The sequence below is a fragment of the Puntigrus tetrazona genome, chromosome 1, assembly GCF_018831695.1.
Source record: "Puntigrus tetrazona isolate hp1 chromosome 1, ASM1883169v1, whole genome shotgun sequence".
Lineage (NCBI taxonomy): Eukaryota > Metazoa > Chordata > Actinopteri > Cypriniformes > Cyprinidae > Puntigrus > Puntigrus tetrazona.
In genome coordinates this window covers 24,851,417-24,870,838 of record NC_056699.1, presented here as the reverse complement: position 1 = coordinate 24,870,838, position 19,422 = coordinate 24,851,417, and the positions used below count along the sequence as shown (strand labels likewise).

Below are 19,422 nucleotides of genomic sequence, written 5' to 3'. Positions count from 1 at the left end.
ATCATGCTTATTGTCATAACAGACTTCAACACAATGGTGTCATTAATTTGACTTTAGTCAAAATTGTGATTTAAAGCAATTTTTAAGTGGCAGAAATGGCCTTAACCAATGAATAATTGTTTTATATGGACAGCAAAATTAAGCAATAACTCACTTCATACGAAACAGAAATTCTTCTAAATTTTAAAATTCTTAACACTTCTAGGCTTTGAAATAAGTTAGAAGATTAATGTTTTCATTCAAGTAGAAAAGACCTGGTCTGCTGTGTACAAAGAAGAATCTTACCGTCTTTAAAATCAAAGACATTCCCACCTCTTCGCTGTGTATTCAGATCTAGAGATGGTCCTGATAATTCAAATACACGCATTAAATTTTCCACATGGCCTTTTATTGTTGCATGACAGATGATTGTTATTTTGGTCAGGACAACTATGTGCGTAACTGTTTTAATTGGAAACGTTCTTCAGGTGTTGACCCAGCCACTTCAAGCAGAGAAAGTTACATTACAGATTTCTTTTGTAAAAGAACACACGCATACGTTAAGAGACATGAATATCCACACACACAGACGGTCAGCGGTGAAAACTACAGGACTTTACAGTCGGGCATTTGGGGACTTTGAAGAGTCTAACGGCTGCCGCGCTGCTGTCGTAGAGATATCAAGTCACGCTCCAAGGAAGGTAAGTGCCGTGTCTCTCTCCTCTACCAGCTCGGCAGCGGTGGCATCCATCTTACCACGGGAGAAATCATTGATGGGGAGTCCGTCAACCACCTTCCAGGTCTTGTTCTGTTGGGATGGAAAATATTAGTACCTACATATGCATGCATGTATATTTTCAGAACTTTAGCGATGAAGGCAAACCTTGATTTTAACAGGAAAGGAGTACATGAGGTCATCAGGAACGCCATAGGAATTACCAGTGGAGTAGATGCCCATAGACACCCACTCACCCTGTTAGAGACAGAAAAAATTATTATTAACCCAAGTGTTGATCATGCCGATTTTGAGGTGTTGTGAAAATTAACAGCAGAAAATGATTAAGAAAACTGGACACGTTTTAATCTTCCACTCTACTTGCTACCAGAATCTAATAGCCCAGACACTCAATTGATCTCCAAAGGGTTCACACGGTGCAAACTCACATCTGGAGTGCCGAACCAGATGTCCCTCATGTGGTCACAGATGGCTTTGGCAGCAGACATTGCACTGGAGAGCTTCCTGGCCTTGATGACAGCTGCACCTCTCTGCTGCACTGTCTGGTGTACAGAGGAAAAAAAAAGTGGGTAAATTAAAAGCAATAAGCCACAAAAATTCAAGTGTGAAGCTATTTCAGCAATTTTAAAAACTAAAAATCATTTGAATAAATCCAGAGGTTCAGGTGTCAGACTCACGGTGATGAAGTCGCCCTTCAGCCAGCTTTCGTCATTCACTGCATCAAAACCTGACAACTCCTTCCCATGATGGTTCACGATAGCATGGTGCACATCTGGGTACTGAGTTGAGGAGTGATTTCCCCAGATGATCACATTCTTCACACTGTCAGAGGGCACGCCAACACGCATCGCCACCTACAGGCACGGAGAAACACCTCAGGTGAGCAAAGGGCTCCTATGAGGGCCAAACGTGTCGACTGGAGAGACTGCTAAAAGGCCTCTAAAATTAGGCAACTACTGGTCTATGAACAAATTCCATAGTACATAACTAGATACAGACGCTCTAGAACTAAAGCTAGATGGGGAGGAAAAAAAAAAAAAAAAAAAAAAAAAAAAAGCTGTTACCTGCAGCACTGGAAAGCACAAAGATCGAGTTAGAGAACTTCAATAAAGCAGAATAAGAAGTGAAGGTGAATAAAAGGCAGTGGGGTTCGGACCTGAGAGCGGGCCCTGTTATGGTCCAGACGGGTCAAGCAGGAGAAGTTCTCCTTAGGAATGGAGGGAGCGGATTTGGAGGCGATCAAACAGTTGGTGTTCGCTGGATTTCCGACAACTAACACCTATGAGAGAAGACGGAATGTGAACGGAAGAACAAACGGCAAAAACTGACCGGTGACTGATTTATCACGGTCGTCTAAATCAAAAGCCTGGGGCTGGAATTCTCATGCAAATCAATTGCACATAAAAACCAAGCTGCATTATTTGTATCAATCTAGTACCTTGACGGTTTTCTTGGCGTATTTCTCCAGTGCTTCACCTTGGGTTTTAAAAATGGCCACGTTAGCCTTCAGTAGGTCCTTCCTCTCCATGCCCTCCTTCCTGGGCATAGAGCCCACCAAGATGGCAGCGTCAAGATCCTTGAAGCCCACCTCAACCTTATCAGTAGGAATCACCTCTGTGAAAGAAAGAGAGAAACTAGTAAGAGACAGAAGGGGTAAAGAAAACTTCACAGGAATATTTGGGCCAAGACCATGAACTTATCCAAAAATATCTCGCTATTGCTAATTTTATTTTTTTTTTTTCATAATTTTTTTCCCCATTTATGCAAAATGTAATGTCAATTTTTTTGGTATATAATAATTTTAAAATGCAAAATATTTAGCTAAATACAAGTATTAAAAGAAATAATTTGTAGAATTAAAAAGGGATTTTTTTTTTATTTTTTAAAACAAGATTTTATTTGAGCAAGTGCATGCGACTAAATGATAAACTCACATAAACTGCACACATGAACCTTTTAGCATCAGCATTGTGAAATATGGTTATGTTTGTACCTAGACTTATTTCTCAGGAGAATATGCTGACATTATCTCTTGACACTTTCATCATCACAATAAATCATTTATCAGGCTGTCTATTTCCTGAATCGGCTCATTCCATTGATAATCTGTAGAATGAGATTCAGTACAGAACCATTTATCAGAGTGGACTTCAACCGAAGCACAACTTCTGTGACAGAACATGTTCTTTGGCCTCCTCCCCTCCGCCTCCCATTGTTATGGCACCATCACGTTTCTCATTGGTCGGTGACTATCCTACCACGCGAGCCAATAAGATCAGTCGCTGCCGGTTACACCTCCCAACTCCTCAAACACAGTGTAGCACATGCTATTTTCTGCTGCACATCTCTTCTGCGGAGTCATGCTTGCTCTTCTGCATTTTAATACCTTCCAGATGTTGGCTATAAATAAACTGCAGTGCAAAGACATCGCGATGAGGACTAAACTGACTAAATCAGGGAACCCCTCACCCCTCAGAAGTGGAAGAGCACAATCCTGCAGCTCCATGACGACTCCATCCAGAACGGGCAGCATGGGAGTGATATCCAGAAGCACCAAGATGATTGGCTGACAGGGAAGACAAACAAGCATCATATTACACTGCAGCGGCCAGGCATCAATACAACATATAAACTTATATACGCCAATGACAAAAAATTAACCTGTAACTGTTCTTATAACAGGATCCAGTACAAGTAAAGATGACTAGATGCAATGCAATATACAGCAGGCATAAAAACGTTTGCAAGTGTTGCATTGAGTTTTACAAAAGTAATTAACCCCCCACCCCCCCTTTAAAACATCTAGTAATTGTTGCATTTTTTATCATCATAAATTGATCAATTTAATTGATCCCCCTCCCCATTATAAGAGGCTAAAGTTGCCAGCTAAAACCCATTTTATCATATTGTAAACATTATAGAAAGTTATTTTTTGAATGTTCTGAAAAGTTTAACTCCTTAATTTTTAAACGAGCAGAAAAACGTTATGAATGACGTATGAATAGGCGCTAACGTTCTAAATCCCAGAGGAGCGTTTGATCGTAACTTTGGGAGAACACTTTCAGAACGGTTACCAAAAATTCCTGAGAACATTGTCACCTGGGATTTGGTTATGTAGTTATGGAACATGCGAATATTAAACCGAACCGGCCGGTTTCTAATGATAGCTTCCAAACAATACATCTCTAAACGGATAAACGAAAGCATCCAGTAACGGTTACATGCATTCTCGCATAATCGAAATATCCTGTGCCCTACTCTAAACACAGACACGCAAAGATTTTATTTTAAAATCATACGTTCTTATATAACACAAAAGCATGGTTTAAAATCCAGTTTGCTCCGCTTGCGGTTTTCCCCCCCGAGAGTCCCATTACGCAACAAGACAAGCCCGCCTGTGTCTCACCTGGTCCTTGCCGAACACATCTCCTTTAGCGATGCTGTAGAGCAGAGAATAAGCGATCTGTCCGGCTGCGCCAGTCACCAGCACACGGATCGGTTCGGCCTGGAATAAAACACAAAGTCACCGCAGGCGTCAACGGCACGGCCTACTTATGTGAACAAAGGCCTAGCGATCTGGAATGAGACGATTTGAGCATCTGCACATCATGGTTTGAGTGAATGGGAATTAATTTCCGTGTATGTCCACGAATAAACGCGTGCGTTCTCGAGACGGTGATGCAGCTGATGCTCAACGCGACTCACTGTAACGATGGTAACGTCGCTGCGCGCGCGAGACCAACTTCGACGTCAAACTAACACTTTGCACATTTTGACAGAATTGCGACAAAACGGTGCCAACGAGCGCAAAAGATGCCACCTTGGAGTTTGTTACACCCACTCCACAAACGCGGAAACGGCGGTTAAACGTTTATACAAACCGCTTCAAAAAAATTCAGCGCGAATCGTTCGCTTACTAACCACAGATTTCGCGTGAAAACATTTTCATCCAAAAAAAAATTAATCCAAAAGCGTTCAGGTTGAAACCCGTCACGCCGCGGACGAAACGTTGCGCGTTTGATTCGTGCTAAAAAAACGCCGTGCGGGATTAAAACGGAGGGATGAGAACCTCACCATGTTTCTGATCTGATTGTGCGGGTTGAGACGTGCGCCAAGAAAGATGTGCTGCTGTGCCTCAGACTGGACGGAGGGTCACCTCTAGTCTTGCATGGAAATGATATACGCTTTCACAGAAACGCGGTACGCTGGGATATGTAGTTGCTGTTGCTGCGCTCTCCACCAATCAGCTCACAGAAAGAACTCCATTTCCCATGAGCGCCCGGGCTGATACCCTTCCCATCCGACACGCCCCTCAATTTAACGCCTTAAAAACGTATAAAGGTCGAGTTTTCAGTCACGGCGATGGGTTTGAGTTGCTGATTGGTTTAGGAACGCCTAGCCAGCCGAAACAGGTTAGCTAGGTAAAGTTATGCTAGCTAAATAAACAGACAAGCAGAATAATATATAGGTTGCTTTGTAACAAGCATTTGTATTGCAATACAAAATAAAAACCACTTTTAATAGCTACATACTTAGGCTCATAACTGAGCTTACAGACATTCCAGCCTGTGTGCTCTGTGAGTTTGTGCTAAGAATCTAAAATAATCTCCCTTTCTGTCGATTCTGAGTGAAACATTTGCACATCTATACACAGAATCTCACATGGTCTCTGTGCGTGTGATGCCAAGCTGTTATCGTTTTTCTGCTGCATGAACAGCTCATGAACCTCACTTGATTGAAAACGTCATTTCGGGCTGAACAGGAAACATGCAGACCACGTGCATTTCCTGAAGAGAAAATCAAACAGCTCATGTGATTTCACTTCTGTAGTGCACCTTGTGGTTTGTCTGCGTGTTTTTAACCCTAAAAACTGCAGTATTATATCCGATGCATACATTTCTCCTCTAAAAGCCACAATCTAATGCAGGGATCCTCATATCTGGCTCCAGATCCATGCAGAAATCAAACACACCTGAACATGCTAACCAGTTTCTTCAGGATCACTAGAAAAATCACAGAGTAATGGTTAATTTTTCATAATAAAAGGCCTTTATTAGGTGGTACATGTGTCTATTTGCTGTCAAATCTGTATTGATTTTTATTAACTTTTTTGGGGGTAATATTCAAGATTATCATTTACTTGACTAAAGCAGCTTATCGATTTATTTCATTATTTTTTATAACTTAGAAATTTTTTTTTAATTAGGCTATACATTTTAATCATACAGCTGCAATGTTAATTTCTACATCTTTAAATTGCCATTGCGTTGTACTGAATTGCATTATAGAAAAACTACAGTCATAAAAACCAAGCATTTAAAGAAGATACACAATGACAATTATATGCATTTTATGTATCAGCTTCATATATCCCTATACCAAACGTGATGGGACATACCTGATACAAAATATAAAAGTATACAAAATATAAAACACACAACTACTTCTAACTTCCTAGATTTTTCATTATATATTTGTGTCAAGTTTCAAATAACTGTTTCATACTTTGTTTGACTATTATTTTATGTTCCAGGCCTTACAGGGTTAAATCCTGTTTTCATGATAGCTTGCTAACACAGTGTTTTATTTATATATATATATATATATATATATATATATATATATATATATATATATATATATATATATATATATATATATTTTTTTTTTTTTTTTTACATTTTTGCAGCTTTTTTTTTTACATTTAAGCAAATTAGGCTACATATTTAATGTTAAATGACACGAATCTCATAAGCTATATAATGTCTGTACTATATACCCAACTTTAGAGTGTGTTCTCACAAAAAGTCAACCTGTGAAACTTTAAAAATGAACATAACCTGAGAAATATTCACTGAATACAATGTGCCACTAACCCTGGCTAAAGTCTGTCCGTTACGAAAACACACAACAAGATAACCCAACTTTACTCTACCCCAGGATTAAAAATGACCCCGGTTTAACAATTCCAAGTGTTAAAAGCCTCTAATGGGCTTGGATCTGTTCCACGACCCCTCCTTTTTCAGGTTTTTACTATGGCAGCCTCCCTCTGCATTTCGCCGGCGTGATGAGCAGTGCTCCGGATGAGCCGCAGCCTGATGCAGATATGCGCTCCTGTCCGGGACAGAGGCCCCTCAGCCAAGTTAACATTACACAACTGCTGGAAGGGTGGAGATCCAGCACGGAGCGAGTGCTATCCATGGTGCTGGACTCCGCTTGCCAAAACATCGTCAATTAATCATCAAAGAGGTCGCTGCCCTCCTGCCTTACTAGGTTTTCAGGGCGTGCATAATGAATGAGACCAATCATTCGGCCAATCCCTGCTTAGAAACCATGCCTTTGCTGGTTTCCATCAGGTCCAAGGTGGTTTTCAGCTAATCTGGGACTAGTTTGCCGGTTCCTAAAACTAGCCTGGCCTGCCTTTGATTATCCTAGCAGGTCCAAGTTGCTCTGTAAGCTCGACCAAACCAGCCATGGACCACTTATTTTGGTTACCAGCCATGAACCAGCTCCCACATTCCAAAACACAGCGACCATTTTAAGCTGGATTTACCGGCACAAAATCACTCGCTTTATACACAGAAACCATCAGATATATTGCGAATCGTACGCGTGCATGCGAGGCAGGGATGAATCCTCGGAGATAGCGCCGACGCGTAAACGCGTACTTGTTTTTTTTGTTTTTTTTAAGGAAAACCGTGCGTTTGGTGCATTCATGCTGCATTTACGCCTCCGTCGTCAAGGAGAGGCGTCTTACCTGCGCCGAAGCCGTGCGCACCACCAAGTACATAGCCGACAACAGGGTCAACATCTTCAAGCAGCGTGTCCCTCGAAGTGTCCGACGCAGTCTGTCGTTCGCCTCGGAACGCAAAGAAGTGGGTGTTTTTTTTGGGGACGCGGTAACCTGAGCTCAAAGGCGCGGGATGGACACGCAAGAGCCGCTTCCCTCGCGCGCGTGCTGCGTTTTCACCGTCACCCTTCCGCGCCTAATGAGCTTTTGGAGACGAAAATAGCTCGACATCGAGTAATCTCTCCGCCATTTCTGATCACACGGCTAAATTAAGGAGGCAGCGATCGGAGCTGCGAAATTTGGGGGTGACGTCAGTGCAGGATGGAGATGCTGCGGCGCTGAACTCAGTCAATAAAAAACATCTCGAGGTGAGGGACGTACAGTCACAGGGGACACGTGCTTTGACCATGCAACAAATTCAAACTATGGGTTCAATAATTCATTCATGCATTTAAAGATTGCCATCCCAATCAGACGTGCCGTTTTTACATTGCAGTAGTGTGCGTGTCCCTGTCACGTGACGCATAAAATTAATTTATTTAATGCCAATGCTACTTTGCAGTAATACATTTGCACGTTCCCATCAAGTAGAAAAGGCACAGTTCGCCCAAAACCGGTATTATTTGCTTGCTTGATGCAAGAATGCAGCCAGACCATCCATTAGGGTCTATACAGCAGCAGCATCAAACAGCAAAACATTTCAAAACATCTCATTTTAGATTTGAATGGCACGAGGGTGCATTATTTTTGTTCAGATGAACTATTGATTTAAAGTGTCCCTGTTATGTGTTTTTGGATAAAAACATCATGCAAAGTTTTAAATCTGAAAGTGCACCGTGCTATTGTCTCTCAAATAAAAAAAAGAGTCGACTCTGAATCATTTAAACGAATCCCAAGCCTCAAAATGAAACATTAGCATATTGCCTTCCCACTTGTTGGTCTGAATGAAAACGTGAATTCATTCTTGACCGCTAGGTGCTGCTTTTGAAGCGTTAGAAGCTCGCAAACAGAGGCTGGGAGGACTTCATGGAGTCGTTGAACGAATGAGGTGAAAAAGAAATGCATTTTAATGAAAATCAAAGTGTTTTTTTGACCTGGTCTGCGTGTCAAGCTGTTGATTAGGACTCCCACAATCAAAACAGAAGCCTTTCATAACCCATATGATAATAAACTTACGATTTGTAAAAAATAACGATAAAAAAACAATAATATTAAGCCTTGTCGGTTAACAATGATCACGATATTAAATCTAAGTGAACACAAAAAGTAAAAAAAAAAGTGTTCACTAAAAGCTCAAACGTTTTACTACTGAATTAGTCTAATTCTCTCATTTTATTTATTGCTTATTGACATAGGTGCCTCGAAACCATGTCTGTATCCGAAATAGCATCCTTTCCATTCTTACCAATGCTTCAGTATACAGTGCTCAAAATCTCAAAAATGCGGTGTATGCGTAAACAAAACACTGTGGCGAAATGTAAATGAAACAATGAATTTTATATATATCGTTAATGTGCTCAATGGTTGACCGCGCGATGGAGGCAAAGCGCCTTTCCCGGAGCCAGGCTGCACCGCTTCGATCCGCCGGAAGAGGGCGCTGTTTCTTTTTCCGAGTCGGCTTCTTAACGGCCTCTGCGTGCGGCCGCTTCCGTTTTACAGTAGGAACAACACTAAGAAGCTCTCGGGCCTGCTCTCAACACTCGCCGTTCGAAACGCTGTCGCTTCGCAGTCCAACGAACGTCTCCGAGCGCTTTAAGAGCGCAGTATCAACAGACCATTGAATCAGCCTGCCTGAGAAGAGAGTCGGCATTCCTCACTCAGCACCTCATCCACAAGCATCTTACGCTTGATTAAACAGCCAAGAGCCATTTTACACAAGTCATAACCTGACCTCCCAACACACTAGCACGCTTTACCCGTTCATTATTATCACCTGTCAGGAGGCTGAACTATGAGCCGCTTTAATGAGCATCGCCGTTTCTCTCGGATGGTACAGAACAAAACTTTTTTTCTGTAATGATTGACAGTTTGAAGAAACGGAGAAGGCCATCACTCATTCAGAGCCTGAGACATCTCTCCTCTCTCTTGTTTCTCTTCTTCTGTCAGTCAGTGATAAATGGCCAGAAGAGAACTAGAAGAGCTATTTTCAATAGTTAATGGGTGTGAGTGACTTGTTCCTGTCCTCTCTCTGTAATTACACTAGCTGTGACAGAGGCTGTCAGGACTAGATTAGAGCACCGAGGCATGATGGGAATGTAGTTTTATTTGCATATTTTAAGAATCGGCTATCACTGCGTTTGTTGCCCAAAAAATACTGCACTGACAGAAATCAAATTCGTTTTCTCCTTTAAAGATATATTTCAAAAACTAAACATTACTATTTAACTCATCTTCATATGTTAGTATTATAGCCTCCTACTATTATAGAATGCAATTTAATTTTTTTTGTACTTGCAGCTTTTTATTTATTTTTTAAAATTTTGTCATTTTTATTAGTTATTGTAACATTTCTCTCATTATCATATATTTGACTTAGGTTTTATGTTTATATTTTACGCTTTATATTACGCTTACTTTAAATTTAGTAATTTTATGTTTTTTATCTTCGTAGCTTCAATTTATTTTTAGTAGTTTTCAACTCATTCTTAAACATATTTTGATTTAATTTTATAGTTCAAACTGTCAGTTTAATTTTTATTTATTTTAGTCCTTTTGTTACAAGTATTTATCATTTTTAATATTTCTATTTAGCTTTATTTTTTATTAGTTAGTCATTTAATACTTTAAATAATAATTTTTATTTTTATATAATTATTTTAAATATATTTTTTAATTACATTTTTCATGTACTTCAGGGTATAACATGTATATATATATATATATATATATATATATATATATATATATATATATATATATATATATATATATATATATATATATATATATATATATATATATATATATAAAATATCATAATTTCAGTTTTTTATGTTTCCAAGGCAGAATTAGTTTTTCCATCTAATATTTAACCTAATTACCGTTAATCATTTTTAGTAATTTTGGTTAATAATTACAACACTGTCATGGATTTTATTTATATTATAGTACATAGAGTTAGCAGGGAAAAACATCCTGTGCTATATTTCAAGTCTTCTGACACCATAGACGCCTTTTGAGAGGGACAAGCTGATTTTTTTTGTTATTTACAGAATAGAAAATTCCGAAGAAAAGCCTTTTCACCTCAAAGCATATTCTTTTGTGTTCTATGAGGAAAAACAGAATGTGGATTCGTATGATACGAGGGTGAAAACATCATCTTTAGCTTCCCAATCCTCTAAAGCCGATCACTCTCACGATTACATCATCTTGACGAAACGATTTGTGAGATTCAGATGCAACGATGGAACCCATTCATGTGTTTGGCTGTTATTCTGGTCAGAATGCTCTGCTGTAGGAGGACAGTGGAGAACGGTGGGCATTCTCTCCTTGACACACACTTGAACCCCGAGCTTGTGAGCGGACACTGCGATTGGTGGGTTTATCCAGAGCTCTGCGTGAGCGCCAAAAGCTGCCCCCCGAGCTCTACGTGAGCTGTTTGCGCTGTGACCCGACGGCGCTCGGTGTCTTGAACTTACACAAAACTGCGCAACTTTTCATCTCTCGCGCTCCTAGCCCCGCTGTGTCCTGCCGCCGGAAAACACAACGGCTTTGTTCGAAACCCAGTCCTGCTGTCTGCATAGGTGGCTTCCTCCTAAGGCAGCATTCGGACTGAAAGGAACCTCGTAGAAACCAAATGAGTGTATTTATTGGTAGCCTCCGTGAGGAACCTCGAACATCCACGGATCCTCAAGGAGGCCTGTTTACGCTGTAGATTAACATGGTGCTTTTACCTGCTTCAACGTCACTTTTACTCCAGAGTTCATTCGGAGGTGATATGAGCGATCAGTATCTTAATACGGGCAACGCACACACATTCCGACAGGGATTAACCAACAGAAGCGGGATTGCTATCTTCATCCGGATTATCGTAGACCGGTTGATAAACCGATATGAGATGCTCAAGGAACACAGAAACAATCGTACCAGGTTTTGTTGTTTTCGATACTGGCATTAGAGACAACAGCTCAGGCAGACATCTCGACGTCTCGACGCTCACACGAAGATTACGAACATTGTTGTGCGAAAAAGTCACATTTGTTCTTGGAACACTACCAGCAGCAAATATATAATATGATATAATTAGTGCTGTCAAACAATTAATCATGATTAATCACATCCAAAATAAAAAAGAAATGTTTACATTATATATGTATTTGTACTGTGTATGTGTGGATATAAATAAAACGCAAATATATATAAACACACATATGGTATATATTTTGAAAGCATTTGAATGTATATGTTTATATTTTCTTATATTTTATATTTTATATAAATATATATATATATATATATATATATATATATATATATATATATATATATATATATATATATATATTTTTTTTTTTTTTTTTAATCACCAAAGGTGCAAAATTCTTTTTCAATTATGTTGCGTTCTTTTAACTTTAGGTAACATTATATTTTAGGTGTCTTTGTTACACGTACTTACTATTATAATAACAATAAATTAAGTAAAAGTAAGTAAGCCTAAGCCAAACCCCCTAACCATATAGCACTTCATTAATATCACGCAGTACTTAAATGCAACAAGGACACCTTAAAATAAAGTTTAATCAAACTCTGTATTAATCAAATAATGTGTGTGTTTTTTTTTAATTAGTTTGTATTTAATAATTAAGAAACAGATGTTTTGCTGGCAAGGAAAAACATACTAAGGACATTTCATTGATTATTTTTGCTGTATTCGTTTCTTTACTCGACCGAACACAAAAGCATTTAGCCACCGACTTACATAATCATTTTTTTTCCATATTATGTTATCTTCAGTGGCTAAGCAAGCGCTAGTTTGTTTACACCGGCATTCTCCCAAATACCTTCCTTCGCGTTCAGCAGAATAAAGAAATTCAGGCAAACTTGGAGGTGACTAAATGACAAATACTTCGCATTCGGGTGAACTTCACGGTTCAGAACTGTTTGTGTTCACCGCCAGGCGCTTTTAATCCTTGTTTATAGTCACAAATGATATCCCGACGGTGTTGAATATATAAAGTTTGTGCTGTTGTTGCTGTCTTGACGTGACATGTGTCGAGCGCTGACCTTCAGCCGCGACATGAACTCTTCTGCTTTCAGGTGCTGAAGGAGGTTTTGGCATTCATGTGCTAGCATGCGAGCGTTGAATGCGCACGCGTGACAATGCGCTCTCTCACGCACTTACACCGCGAGCTGTCTTGTCTGCCATTATTTTTAGCAGGAGACACTTGATCGGCCGCTAGGATGCTTGGGGTTTGAAACGCATGTGCTGGCGCCGCTCTGTCCCCGTCCCGGGCTGAATGGGAATCCTGTGCCACCGGGCGCGGTTGTGCGGTTGTCGTCCTGCCCTCCTCATCAGCCTTTTCTTTATCTCCTTCATGTCTCCTTTCTTCTCCTCTCCCTCCCTCAGGGCCCTGCAGAGAGAGCGAGAGAGAGACTCTGAGGGACTGTAACTCTAGAACGGAAATTAGTGTGACGCAAATTGGGGTTGGATGTCTTTTTTCTTTTTTTTTTTTAAGGTGTGCTGAAGCATCGAAGTGATCGGTTTAACTAGCAAAACAACCCGGGCCGAAGCCTCAAAGGCCTATCACACATTGCAGATATTTGCCAGTCGCTCCCAGATGACTTGTTCTGAATGTGAAGTCACTCCTGAACTCGTGAAAGCTGACGTAGTGTGTAAATATATGTGTATACCGCGTCCACTTGGAATTATAAGGTACTATCTCGAATTTTTTTAATGTTGCGTACATTTTGGGACTTTTTATTTAAAAAAAAAAACGTTTCTATCTACACAGTCAAGTGGACACCAAAAACTTTAAAGCTAAAAAACTACTCTGAATGCAGGTAGATCCTTATAATTCCAAGGGGATGATGTGCATATGATATTCAATATAAATTGATATACTGCCACGCAAAAGTTATTTTTGGATTGTTCTATCGCTCACCAAGGCTGCGTTTATTTAATCAAAAATGCAGTAAAAATATATAAATATAATTAAAATTTAAAATAAGTTTTCTATATTACTATATTTTAAAATGTAATATATTTCTATGTATCATTACTTTGAAACATCATTAGTACAAAACGATTTATTACAATTATTATTTTTTTTTTAAATTAATGAATAATCAATAGATTAAAAGTCACAAATGTCACAAAAAAATCCAACAAATTCTTTGCAATAAACTATTATTTAACCAAAGAATTCAGATTTTTTTACTACTATTTATTTTTTAAATTCAACACTGATAATAACAAGAACAATTATTAATAAAAGAGCACAAATCTAATTTGAGAAGCAAATCTGTACACTAGTATACTAATTTCTAGTGACACTGAAGGCTGGAGTAATGATGCTTAAAATTCAGCTTTGCATCACAGGGCTGAATTAGATTTTAAAATAAAATAATTTTTTATATTGTAATAATATTTCACAATATTACCGTTTTTATGTTTGATCAAATAATTGCAGCCTTGGTCCATTTTTACTGTACATTATATTGTTATGCCTATAAATTGATTGAATTTAGTTTTTAGGGACGAAACAGTAAAGCTTTTTAATATCAGCCATAGCATAAAAACAATTATTGGCTTGTCGGTATGAGCCAGAATTTTGCATCCCAAAACACACTATCAAGGGAAATGCATTTCTCATGATACAACACACTGAAATACCAAAGCGTGTGCATTTACTTAATCATTTATTTCACAAACAGACTTAGTTGTGTCTACAGTCTACAGCCATTTTAAAGCAGATATTATCAGGCAGCGTTAATCAAACTGTAAGATTTGGGCTATCAAATCTTTCATTGTTGCTCAGGACAAGTGCAACCAATCAGATTCACCTGCCTTCCTGAATGAGATCAGAGCGTATCCACAACAATACAAGACTCATGAGGGTCGTAATCCAGATTACCGTTGAAGCGATCGTTAACTCAAGAGATTGCTCTGTAATCGTTTTGTTTGTGCAGTCATCAAATGGGATCGATAGCGTTTTTAAGCATATTAATCCTCCGATGCTCATTTCTTTGGCCGGTGTTGTGGCTCAGCTCTTTGTAATAGTCAGATAGACCGATAGAGGGGTAATCTATCCTACAGAGCGCCTGGATCAGGAACGTGAGAGTGATAAGCGTTACATTGCCACCGTAGGCTCTGTTTTAGCCTAAATCCCTTTATAAAGCATTGATTATTGTGCGGACCGACAATACAATACAAGAGGAATGAATGCAAAATAATACTGTAACAGTCGAAAAAATCTTTTGAGGACTTGTTTAACCAAAAAAATGAAAATGTATTAAGGCTTGAGTTGTTCCAGACCTGTACGGATATCTGCTGAACAAAAAAGAAGATATTTCGAAGAATGTGGGCAATCATGCAATACCCGGTCCCCATTTACTTCCATAGTGTGAAAAAATGATGTGGAAGTCAATGGAAAGAAAAAAAAAGTTTGTTTATCTGCGTTATATTTTTCAAAATCTCTTTTTGTGTTTAGCCAAAATATGAAACTCATACAGGTTTGGAAAAAATGGAGGGCGTGTAAATAATGAATTTTCTACGCCATTTATGGTAGTACAAAGAGGCTTTATTTAGGCTATATACTTTAGAGTTTATATATCATTATTAGTTTTTTTTTATTTATTATTATTAGTTTATTAGTATTATTATTAAAAGTTCTAAATCGTGAGATATAAACCCGCAGCTGTCAGAATTGAAAGATAAAAAGTTTTTTATTCTGTGGCAGAAAAAAAATAACTGAATTGAAAAATTCAACTGCAAGAAAACAAAAAGGTAAAAAAAATTGCAAGATTTTAACTTAAAATTCTGAGAATACAATCAGAATTGCCCAATGTAACCTAATAAACTTAAATATAAACTTAACAATGTTCTTGGCAGTTGGACTGTGATTCATAAAACAAACGCATAAAAGCAAATTTTATTATTATTAAAATCTTTTTCTTTTTTTTGGTCTCAGAGGGGCCATATTCGAACGAGTTTTGCGCCGTCGCCGCTTCCTCTGGTGTGTGTGAGCCTTTCCTCTTCCACACATATCTAATTAAAGTGTGTGTTGTCAAACGGCTGATCTTTAGCGTGAAATCATCTTAGCGGATAGAAGGTCTGGGAGAAAGAGACAGCGACGGAAAGAAAAGAGACAGGGACTTCAATCAGCTCCAGCTGGGACGGTTGTTTTCATTGTTGCTTGTATTAGCTCTAGTTTAAGCCTGTTTTCTACTTAGAGCCGCAGCTTTTTCACAAGCGTTATTGCGAGCGCTCGGTCTGCGCTCTTCACCTGCTCTGATTACTGAAGACAGACATTTGCACAAAACTCATGCGCCATCATCACATCGACTGTCACAGCAGCACAAGCATCTCACGGGTTCAGAACTGACGGTTTCATTATTATTTTGCTTGTTTAGTTTTGTATGCTTTGATCTTACTTTACATTATATTTTGTCCACGTATACTTTAAGGATTTGTTTTTTTGTACTTTTCTATTCTCTTCATATTTACAAAATGGTGCATATCAACATGATTTAGTGCAGTGCTTTTTGCCTGCATGTTACATCACAAAATGCAAAAAACGTAATTTTTTAACCTTTTTTAGTTTTTAGCCCTTATTATATACTTATTACATATTTATGTTTTTTCACATGTCCTTTCTATCTTTGCTATTGTGCTTGCGATCTTAAACGTTTAATCCAAAGTAACCTGACAACGTTAAAAAATAAAACTTTAGCTCTTTTCAGGCCTATGTATTTACTGAATCCATAGAGGGCACAGTGGAATGCTTATAACGTTCTTGTTGTATGTTACAACACAAAAACAAATCTGCTTATAGACCTAATTCTCTTCCACGTTGCCTGGAATGTAAAACATATATTGTTCATTTCAGCCACTAGGCCACTGTTTTTTGGTTTTTTTTGACTATATGACTTACAAATGACAGTATTGATTCTTAATGATTTTTCACCTTGCACTTGCTGTATGAAAACGGTCAATTCCTGGTAGTCAGTGTTGACACTACATGCTACTTGTTGGCCTACAAAAACCTATTTTCCATAAGTTGCCCTTCCAAGGGCTAAATAATGTATGTGAAAAACTTTATGATATGATATATATATATATAATATATAAATATATATATATATATATATATATATATATATATATATATATATATATATATATATATATATATATATATATATATATATATATATATATAGATGGACATAGACTTTACTGGGCCTACAGGGTCTAAAGGTACAGATGCACTTTCATTGTAATCTCTTACACACACAGGGAAGATTCCAAAGATAGCAACAGTTCCAGTTGAGCCGCTCTGACAGTGTCACTGTGGTGCAGCCAAATTGAAAGGGTGGGACCGGTGCCGCCAAGCATGAAAAAGGATAGAAACGAGGTAGAGAGAGAAAGAAAGCATGAAAGAGAGAGAGGAACAGGGAGGGCGGCACCCTTAAAGGACCCCATCCCGCTCTCTTAAGGAAGATGAGAGAGCGTGAGTGTCGAAGGATGAAAAAAAGAGAGAGAAACAAATTATTAACACCCCACCGACCACTTTAAAGAGCACAAAAGCAGGGAATGAGAGAGGAGCGGACACTGACAGAGGTGAAGACACGGAGAGGAGGAGGAGGAGGAGGGACACTAACGCTTCACCCACGGGGGCTTTCACCCGTTTCATTACCACTGGATAAACTGACCTGATCAGTGTGTGTGTGTGTGTGTGTGTGTGTGCGCGCCTACACACGTTCAGACTTACGGCATGACCATTATAAGAAGTGTTATATGAAAGGAAACAAGCGTAATGTGAAATGCGAACGAATATAAGAATTCAATTGACATGTAACATAACATTTATTTTTGGTTTATTTATGAAACCTCTGTTATAATCTCTAATATTTTCATATAAATAATAACCTGCTTTAACCTGCTGATTATTTTCTCCGCACTGTACTGATTCTGTCGCTGATAGCCGTAGCTGTTTAGAACTGTTAGAGCTGTTTTTTGACTCATTTCAACTTATTTATTGTGTTTATGGTTTTCAAAGATAATAAGGCTGTATTTCAGCAATAATAATTACATTAAGTAATCACACGAAATAAAAATATCCTGGTAACACTACGGTTCATTAGTTAGAACTAAGGATAAACAATGTTTCTACAGCATTTATTAATCTTAAAGTTAGTTTTAGCATTTACTGATGCAATATTAAAATGCAAAGTCGTGTTTGTTGGCATTCGTTGGGTTAATGCACTGTGAGCCAACATGAACTAACTAACAAAAATTAATAAAAAGTTGAATAAAAGCATTTGTTCGTGTTAGTTAATACATTAACTAATATTAAAAGATATAACCTTATTGCAAAGTGCTACTGAGTGTATTGAATGGTCAATATTTATATTAAATCTCTGCATTCAGCGCTCGTTTTTCTGAACGTTTAATTTCTGTTTAATTTACATTGTGTACTTATTCAGACTTTTTCTAAAGATAAAGAAACCTCATTTGCACCCGTGAGCATGTTGGGGACCCGCTCACTAAAGACAGGTCCAAAAGGTTTTGTGAGCCAATCACTGAAACTGCAGTCAAGGAAAACGTGACCACATTGCATTTGCAGAGTAAACACCAATAAAGGAGTTGCTGCGAAGCTTACAAATGCAGACAAGGCGAAATCGCGTTCTCAATCAAATTAACAATGTCATCTTTTTATTCGAAAGCAGCATTGATTATTTTCGGTAGTAAACATATTTTCTATAAACACACAACACTATAGAGTTTAGTTGGGGGGGAAACATCACTAGACCTCATCTGTCCCATCAAGGACACAGTTCGTCACCGGGATGTGTTTTGTTTTGTTCTTAACTAGATTAACCAGCATAATCCCAGCTAACGGGGAACATTCTCAGAACTTCGGCTAACGTTCCGGTAAAATGCGCGAACAAACATTCTTCCAGTAACAACAGTGCGTTCGTTTAAAGTTCTGATCTTTAATTATGTTCTCCAAACGTTTGCACAAAAAGCATCATTCATACACGATTTGTGGAACGTTCGTCTAACTTGGAAAAAAACCCTCCAGAACACTCAAAAGTAACGTTCCCTCATTTTTGGGGGAAAATAAAGAAAGCAAGATAAAACTGATCCTGATTTCTGTAACGTGTGCATAATGGGTTAAAAAATTTCAAACTGGACATTTCAAAAGAACTTGATGGGAACGTTAGTCAAACATTCTCGTTTCAGAACGTTCAGAAAACATCAAGAGCTAAAGTTCCGATAATGATTGCAAAAATTATAAAATGGAACGTTTCTCTCATGTTTGCGAACCGATATGAAATAGTTTCAAACGGTTTTGTTTTGCTCTAAGAACTTTCAGAAATAAAGTTTTCATAATGGGAATGTTTGCAAAAAGTTCAATTCCAAAGTAGCATTCCCATTGCAAAAATTATGTTTTAAAAATTCAAAAGTAACGTTATCTTAACTTGACGGGAACAATAGAAAAACCTTATTCTTGTTAGCATGGATGTCCTTGGGCAACCATGTGATAATGAACATCTGGACACACCAGTTCAGCATAAACCAGCCCAAAAATTCTGACTAAGCTGGTAATCTTAAGCAACTCTGTAACGTGTGGGCGGAAAAACAAGCTTTTTTGAGCGTCGTATCAGTATAAGACCGATCGGATAACTAATTAAAGTGGTCAACTGTGGTTTCGTGAAGCATAATGACACACCGCATCAGAGCCCCTTTGAT

The 19,422-nt window shown here is 38.3% G+C and overlaps 1 protein-coding gene and 1 long non-coding RNA gene across 2 annotated transcripts in view; one reads left to right on the top strand and one right to left on the bottom strand.

Annotated features, from left to right (window-relative positions):
- Positions 1–366: 366 nt before the first annotated feature.
- Positions 367–7,675, bottom strand: mdh1aa (malate dehydrogenase 1Aa, NAD (soluble)). Its single transcript, XM_043239990.1, has 9 exons — positions 7,473–7,675; positions 4,122–4,220; positions 3,185–3,281; positions 2,154–2,329; positions 1,872–1,994; positions 1,393–1,569; positions 1,144–1,257; positions 863–952; positions 367–787 (listed from the first exon to the last, which is right to left on the bottom strand). Exons 1-9 carry the CDS (start codon positions 7,524–7,526, stop codon positions 665–667), a joined length of 1,053 nt encoding a protein of 350 aa, XP_043095925.1. The 5' UTR covers positions 7,527–7,675; the 3' UTR covers positions 367–664.
- Positions 7,676–7,751: 76 nt separating this feature from the next.
- The window catches only part of LOC122345669, a 21,327-nt gene continuing 9,656 nt past the window's right edge, over positions 7,752–19,422 (top strand). Inside the window, exons 1-2 of the long non-coding RNA XR_006251020.1 lie at positions 7,752–7,873; positions 8,481–8,553. This is a non-coding gene — a long non-coding RNA (uncharacterized LOC122345669). The remainder of the gene's footprint in view (positions 7,874–8,480; positions 8,554–19,422) is intronic.

Bases quoted from the DNA above. Each gene is read 5' to 3' on its own strand.
- mdh1aa (XM_043239990.1), bottom strand. From the start codon at position 7,526: ATGTTGACCCTGTTGTCGGCTATGTACTTGGTGGTGCGCACGGCTTCG. The intron at 2,330-3,184 runs GTGAGGGGTTCC...TTTCTTTCACAG, and splicing joins TGCTCTTCCACTTCTGAGGG to AGGTGATTCCTACTGATAAG. The intron at 1,995-2,153 runs GTACTAGATTGA...CTTCTCTCATAG, and splicing joins ACGCCAAGAAAACCGTCAAG to GTGTTAGTTGTCGGAAATCC.